This window comes from Euphorbia lathyris, chromosome 2 (genome assembly GCF_963576675.1).
Source record: "Euphorbia lathyris chromosome 2, ddEupLath1.1, whole genome shotgun sequence".
NCBI classification, from domain to species: Eukaryota; Viridiplantae; Streptophyta; class Magnoliopsida; order Malpighiales; family Euphorbiaceae; genus Euphorbia; species Euphorbia lathyris.
Window position 1 is genome coordinate 97769595 of NC_088911.1, and position 8092 is coordinate 97777686.

At 35.1% G+C, this 8092-nt stretch overlaps 1 protein-coding gene across 1 annotated transcript; it reads left to right on the forward strand.

Moving 5' to 3' along the window:
* The first annotated feature begins 339 nt into the window (after positions 1–339).
* On the forward strand, positions 340–1605 carry LOC136219087 (protein S40-7). The gene is made up of 3 exons (XM_066006317.1): positions 340–498; positions 619–667; positions 826–1605. The coding sequence occupies exon 3, from the start codon at positions 836–838 to the stop codon at positions 1379–1381; it is 546 nt and encodes a 181-aa protein (XP_065862389.1). The 5' UTR covers positions 340–498; positions 619–667; positions 826–835; the 3' UTR covers positions 1382–1605.
* The last annotated feature ends 6487 nt before the right edge of the window (positions 1606–8092 follow it).

The window sequence follows — 8092 nt, forward strand, 5'->3', positions numbered from 1 at the left end:
CCGTCCCGTGAATTCAATCATTATAATAGATTTAGTTCCTTGTATCCGCCCATCCCATTTAGTTCCTTATATCCGCTCCGTCCCATGAATTCAATCATTATAGTAGATTTAGTTCCTTTTTATATACATACACGTGTGACGTGTTGGTATTACTATTATCAGAAAATACAGACGTGCAATATCATTATTACGTAGGTAAAAATAGCCGGGTTCAAAAGTTTTTTTTTTTTTTATCTAATTATATGAATTTCTGAATTTTAATTATTTTTATATGAAATATTTGTGTGAAGTGCATGAATGATGCCCCCATCAAATAAATAGTAAGGGGGGTTTAGAAACAAAACCAAGGTTTTCTTTTTTGGTTTTATTATCTCCTTCCTTCTTTCTTCATAACTGCTCTGTCTGCTCTGCTCTGCTCTGCAATTCTCTTCAAATACCCATTCATGCACTGAGATACCCCAATTCTGAATTCTCCCAAAACATGTCCAGCTCAGAAAGGTAGAATCTTTATCACAAAAAGTAACTGGGTTTTTCTTTAATCATTCAATTGTTCCTTTATTTCTTCGAGATTCCGATTAACAAAATAAAGGTTGATCGAATTTTCTTTCCATGTTGCAGATATCCCTTAAGAATCTAATCAGATTTGCCAATTCGGGGACCAAAAAAGGTTTATTTTTCTTTTCTCTGGTCTTTTAATTTTTTATTTCTTCACTTATTCTGCAGGCTCCTCAATTGGGTAAGTCTGAGTCCTCTGAATCTCTGAATTTGGGGGTTTTAGAGGTTTATGTGCAAGTATAATGAATTTTCAATTTTTGGGTATTGTAGGAAATAAGAAATGGAGAATAGATATGGTATAAGGAAGCAAGGAAGTGGCATATGGAAATCCCTAAGAGATGGGGATTTTGAAGAAGATGATGTTTGGGATGTTTTAACAGTAAGAGAGAGTACTAAAAAAGAGGCAAAGATTGGGAAATCCAAAGAAGGCCCAATTTCAGCAGCAAGAATGATACCTAGAGCAAGTAGTGGTTTTAGCAGCAGCAGCAATAGTTCATCTAATGAGACCAAAATGATTCAGCAATCAGCACCTCTTAACATTCCTGATTGGTCACAGATTCCCAAAAGGAGACCCAAAAAAGCATATGATAATGATGAGAATACTGATGCTGATGATGATGATGAAGAAGAAGAGGAAGAGGAGGAGGAAGAGAGTGATTACAGCTATAAATTGCCTCCACATGAAGTGATATCTAGAAGGTTAGCAAGGAGTCAGATTTCTTCATTTTCAGTGTTTGAAGGAGTGGGGAGGAAACTTAAAGGGAGGGATCTTAGTATGGTTAGGAATGCTGTTTTGGTCAGAACTGGCTTTCTTGAATCTCCATGAAAATTGAATTTTATGATTCTGCAATTTTCACATTTAAGCAATACAGACTTTGGTGGTATGGTATGGTCTCTAGATATATAGATTATGTTTTCTTGGCATCCTTTGATTAGTGATTGTGATTTTGGGTATTGGATATTGATTCCATTTTTATGTAGAAAGGATTTGATGGTGCAAACTAATTTTGATTTGTTTTCCAATCTATGTCATTTGCTTTTCATTCTCTACTCTGCTGAAATGAATTTCCCAACCCAAAAAGCTTGCAATTGTTCAGATTCCTGCTAGCAAACTTAGCATGAAACAAGGTAGCAAAGATTTCACTTATGTTAAAACAGTAATGTTCACTTATACTCTGGCGAAACGAGTCTAATCAGTAACCATTAAGTACGAGCTTATTAAAATCGTATGATAAAAGAAATTAACTAATCTTTAGAGTCCGATTCTAATAATTCCAAATTTAATTGCCACTAACAGTGGCAAAGCCGGGAGGGCTAATTTTAGTCCTGTATTGGAGTGGCGAGAGAGAGGGGGGAGTTTGACGCTAGCGGCTCCGTGAATGGAGGAAGGAGAAGGATTGAAAAAGAAGGTTCAGACTTCAAAGTGAGGGAGAACATCAAAGAGATGACGTGAAGGTAATTCTGGTAGAGGCATCACTCTATTTAGGAGTTCGTTGGATTAGGGGGACTCTGGCTCCCAAGCATAGGGCTACCTCCGCCATTAGGACTAACTAAATTCAATTAGTGAGTTATGGTTCAAGTGAATATTATTGTACATATCTCTTAATTAATGAGCTATATCTCTTGATTAATAAGCTATATGATTCCTTACATACATAGCTCAATCCTTGGATTTAAGATATTTTAGATATTTATTTACGTGTTATTAGAGTCTTACATTTAATACTGGATCAACATAGCGGATCAACAAGTTAATATTTATTTTACACTCCAGTTGATTTGGTGTTAAAATGTGTGCTAAATACATTATATTAGTTAATTAGAGAGTTACGTTGGGTATGAGTTATATTTACAAAGTTAAACCCTTTAATTAGAGATATAGTCATTTGAATTATATTATGACTTGTAGACCACTAACTTATTGAAATCTACTTTGTTTAGATTTTGACATTCAGTGCTTCAATTTGATAATATTTATATATTTATATATATAGGGTAGAAGTAATATGTAAGCATGGAATTCTGTTTTGGTGAAAATGTAATAAAGTATTGGTAAAATGTGGACCTAATGTATAGTACAAAAGCTTACATCACTTAATTTAAATACCATAACTTATGTCACACCATTGATGGAGACCTAGTATATTGAATTTCATGTTTATCTTTATAGTATAATAAAAATAGGGTAGAAATAATGTTTTGCCAATTAAAGTTGTTAAAAGGCTTAAAGCATATCTACATCCTTAAACTTGATAAGTTTTGTATATTGGCACCCTAAACTTTTTAAATAACTCATAACACATTTATAGTTGGTATTAAAAACCTATCACACACACCTAAAGTTGATTCATTCGGGCATATTGCATACAAAATCTTTGATCTGTCATCTTTGACGGACAAGGTCGTTGTGCGTGCTACAGAAAAAAAAGAGCGTATTGGTTCGTTTTTTTATCTCACTTTATAAATTTTGTGTGCAGGAGATTCAAATGAGCCAACTTTAGGTGTGTGATATGTTTTTAATATCAACTATAGGTGTGTGATATGTTTTTAAAACCAACTATAAATGTGTGATAAGTTATTTAAATGTGTGATAGGTTGTTTAAAAAATTCAGGGTGTCAATAGATAAAACTTACCAATGGTATAATTATAACCTTGTTAAAATGTTAAAAGTTACCCAAGAGAAGAGTAAATATGTGAAATTAAAAAAAAAAAAAAAAAAAAAAAAAAAAAAGTAGAAAAAGGGTTTGATCTGTGTCAAAAACGTGTGCAAGTTGAATAAAAGGAAATTGGCACGTGCAGAATTAAGTTAGCAGCAGACAGACACATGAATTTTCCCTCTCTCTCTCTAGAAGGGCTTTTCAAATTGGCATCTGCTTAGGAATTGACAACTTTGTCTACTGTTTTGAGTTTAAAAATTAATTTATTTTTGTATAACGTTTATATTTATTTATTTTGATTGTTTTTTTTGGGGTCAAAGTTAGTTGTTCTGTTTTGTTTTCTTAAAAGAGTCAAAATGCTTTAAATGCAAACAACATTAGAGCATCCTTGATTGAATGAATCTCTAATTTTCTTAGGTTAATTAGTAATTATTGAATGGTCATGTAATTAACATTCACTTGGGAATTTGGATTATGCATTCATATCATCTCACATGCACAATCAGTGTATAATTAATTAAAATGGAGTACATAAAATTTATGTCACAGAAACTTATTTACAAGCCATCAATCTCATGTTCCCAGACAGAGCAACAGTACACCACATTATTTATAGGCCTAATACATCACCGCTAGTTCAAAATAGTAATTAGTTCCTTGCATTTTGTAAGTGTCCAACCAATTCCCTAAACTTGCTTATTTCGTATCACTAGCTTCCTAAACTTGTCTATAAAAATAGATTAGCTTCCTAAACTTTACAAGTGTCTCACTAACTCCTCAAACTTCCTTATTCTGTAACAACTAAATACAAAAACCATAATACTAACTACGATCCTCATCCATTCACTCTCTCAAACCTGCCACACTAACTCTTATAATAGGTTGAAGTGAAAAAATTAGCTCTCGAATAGATGAAGATATATTTTTAGAATTTAGGTTTAATAAGTTTTTGTATTTAGTTGTTACCGAATAAGCAAGTTTAGGGAGTTGATGAGACACTTGCAAAGTTTATGGAGCTAATCTACTTTTATGGACAAATTTAGAGAGCTGGTGATACGAAATAAACAAGTTTATAGAGCTTGTGAGACACTTGCAAAGTTCAGAGAGCCAATCTACTATTTTGGACAAGTTCAGAGAGATGGTAATATATTAGACCTTATTTATATGTGGCTTAATACATCATTTGTCCCCTGAACATATCTAAAAAGCTTGATTGGCTCCTAAACTTGCATAAAATGTTCAGTTAGTCTCATGAACTTGCGCAAAATGTAATCAATTGATCACTCAGTCGCAAAAAAAAGTAAGTTAAATGCGAAAAATATATTCCACGAATCTTAGAATGTTATTACATAATCAAAAATATATTAAAAAGAAAGTTATTACCTGCTCAACTATAAAACTTATCTTCTCTAATATTAGAACTGTATATTCCAATTTTGGTCGTTTTATTTTTTTTAAGACTCGAGGAATACATATTTCGCATTTGACTTACTTTTTCGCGACCGAATGATCAATTGATTATATTTTATACAAGTTTAAAGGACTAACTGAATACTTTATATAAGTTCAGAAAGTTATTCGAATACTTTAAAAGTTTAGGGGACCAATAAAGCTTTTTAGAAAAGTTCACAACAAATGATGTATCAAGCCTTTATACAATGGTCAATACTTTATTGTTGTATGGGATGTCACCAATAAAATATTTGTATTACATAATTAATTAACAATTTCTATATTTTTTATTTAATTATATAAATCTGATTTATTGGTTCAAATCGCTTAAATGATTTCTAAATGTTCTCTTTTTCGATTAAATCCAAATTTAACTTAAATGATTAGAAATCTTTCATACGACTAGAAGGGTGTTTGGCTACTTTTTTTTTTCTCTTTATATTTGCCTTTTAACTTTAAAATATAGAGTTTTAAGTGTTTGATTAGACATATTCCCTTTACTTTTTATATGTGAAAAGTAACTTTTTACAAAAAGAAAAAAAAAAAAAAAAAAAAAAATTCTGTTTTTTTAGTAAAGATTTTTTTTCCAAAATCAAACAGCTGATAGTAAACCATAACAACAAACAATAGGTGAACCAAATATGCCAAAACACCCATAACGAGTAAATATACAAATTGGGATCTAGATTTTATTTTTTTGAGGGGAAAATGCATATTTGGACAAATGTTTGTAAAATATCTCATAGTGGTCTTCTGAGTAAAAATGCATGTGAGTAGTGGGTGTTACATGTTGATGTCAATGGGCCGATTTGTTCAAAAATATTTGGCCCCTTTATACAAACTCACTAATTTTACAAAGAATCTGTTTGGTTTATCTACTATCTGATTGGTTTATTTTTTTTGATAGAAATTGGGATGAGACAGACCTTGAGCGGGGAGAGCACCTATGACCCAAGAACTGTCAAACCCGCTATATATAAATAAAAGAAAAGGCGAGTGTTTGAACAAGAGAGGAGGAAGGAGAACAAACAAGAAGGAAAAACGCAAATGAAAAATATTACAGATGTCATCATTGATAAACCTCTGACAAAAAGTAGGAGCTGAAGGCCACCAATTGATGGCAGAGGAAGAGACTCCAAACTTTGCCAAAGTATCAGCAACGCGATTCCCTTCCCTAAAGATGTGAGTGAAAATAATGTTCATCCTAGAGCAAATGCTGAGACAATGCAACCACTCTTGTCGAATACTTCAAAGAACGTACATGGAACGAAGTCGAAGCAAATTAACTACGTACATGGAGTCTGACTCAATCCAAAGATGATGCCAATTTTTCTCCCAAGCAAGTTCAATTGCGAAAATAGCGGCTCTCAATTCAGCCATATAAGCAAAAGAAGGAGTGGTAGAAAAAGCAAAACAACCTTTGGGGAAGCCGCGATAGTTAAAAAAGATACCGCCCGCTCCCGCCTCGCCAGGAGTACCAAAAGCAGAGCCGTCCACATTGACTTTAACCCAACCCGGAAGAGGTTTAAGCCAATGGACCGGAATAATGTTGGGAGCCGGAGGCGGCCTTGGAGAAGCCAGAAGATGGGATAAGATATCAGCATCTCTCCTCGAAGAGCAAAAACCTTTAGAAGAAGCAAATGACTCTCGAATCATTCGAAATAGGGTGATCTTCGAGTGTTGAATAGAAGGAGAAACCTCCTTAAAGGTCACTTCATTCCTACAATGCCAGATTAACCAGATGCAAGAGATAGCGGCAACACGCCAGATTATCGACACCTGTGAGCCAAAATGAATGCTACAAAGAGTGCTGAAGAAGTGGATGAATCGGGAATGACGAGGTAAAGCGCAGTCAAAATGAATCTCAAGGGCCCTCCATAGAGAATCTGCAAAAGATCAGCTAATGAATAAGTGGTTAATGGACTCAGCATCCCTACCACAAAGAACGCAACGAGAGGCAAAAGAGACGCCTAGACGCTGCAGGAGGTCATGAGTCGGAACCCTTCCATGCAAAACTCTCCAGGATGTGAAGGAATGAGAAGGGGGAGTGTGAGCATTCCAAGCAAATTTATACCAGCCCACCGAGTAGGAACGAGGACTGATAATCGAATAGTACTCTTTGGCAGAGAAAATACCCTTCGTAGAGGGCTGCCAAGCGCATAAATCAAAATCATCTCTACCCCTGTGAATAGATCGAATACTGTCTTGAACAACCGAAGGCAGAGTGCCTAAGCCCAGCCATTCCGAATTGACCAAAAAATCATCAACAGAATTAAAGTGTGAACGCTTATCCTGATGATCAAGATCCAATCTGTCCGCCACCGATGGAATGATCCATCGATCAGTCCAGAAATTGAGCGTTGAAGACTGGTCAATCCATAAAAAGTTCTGGTCCCAAATGGATGAATAAACACACTTACAGGAAGACCAAATCGAGGAAGGAGCAATGGTAGCTTTAGGCAAACCAAAGACAGCCATAAATCTAGACTTCATCAGAGAAATAGCAAGATTGTTGCCTTGAATTAAATCCCAACACATCTTCCCCGAGAGAGCCTGATTAAAGATCCTAAAATCCTTAATGCCCAATCCACCACCCTCCAAACTTTTGCAACAAGTTTGCCAGGGAACCGTTATTAACTTCCTCTGATCAATACAACCCGTCCAAAGGAAATTCCTAACACTTCTATTGAGCTTTTTCAACAAACCCACTGGCCACTTATAGATCAAGAATGAATGAACCAGAGAGCCAGTAACAACAGACTTAATTAGAGTTAACCGTCCTGCAAAGGAGAGAGAGCTACCTTTCCATTTGCTAAATTGAGATAGAAATTTGTCTGCAAGACAGCTGAGGTGACGGGCCTTAGGAGCACCTTTAAATAGAGGGACTCCTAAGTAACTGAAGAGGAGAGACTCCAAACAGATGCCAAGACAGTTAGCAAGTCGAACCCTCCTCGGAGGACTCACCTGAGAACCAAAAAAGATAGCAGATTTATCCCAACTAACCTGCTGACCGGATATTTGTCCATAGAGTAGGAAAAAATCCTTAAGAGCATGCACATTGCTTAAAGATGCCACTCCAAAAATGAGCATGTCATCAACAAAAAGAAGATGAGAGGGAAAGGAATTTCCACTAGAATAATACATAGGAGAATAAGTACCCTCCCTAACCATTTTAGTAAGCCAACGAGAGAAAAAATCCTCAGCAATGTCAAACAGTAGAGAAGAAAGGGGGTCCCCTTGTCTAACCCCTCTAGAACAAGAAAAGTAACCCTTTGGAGAACCATTAATCATCACAGAAATACGAGCATATGTCAGAATGTTTAGGATCCAATCTCTAAAAGTGAGAGAAAATCCAAAGGAATCCAACACAGCCAAGAGGAAGTTCCAATCTAAAGTATCAAAAGCCTTACGAATATCAATTTTCAAG

Bases quoted from the DNA above. Each gene is read 5' to 3' on its own strand.
- LOC136219087 (XM_066006317.1), top strand. From the start codon at position 836: ATGGAGAATAGATATGGTATAAGGAAGCAAGGAAGTGGCATATGGAAA.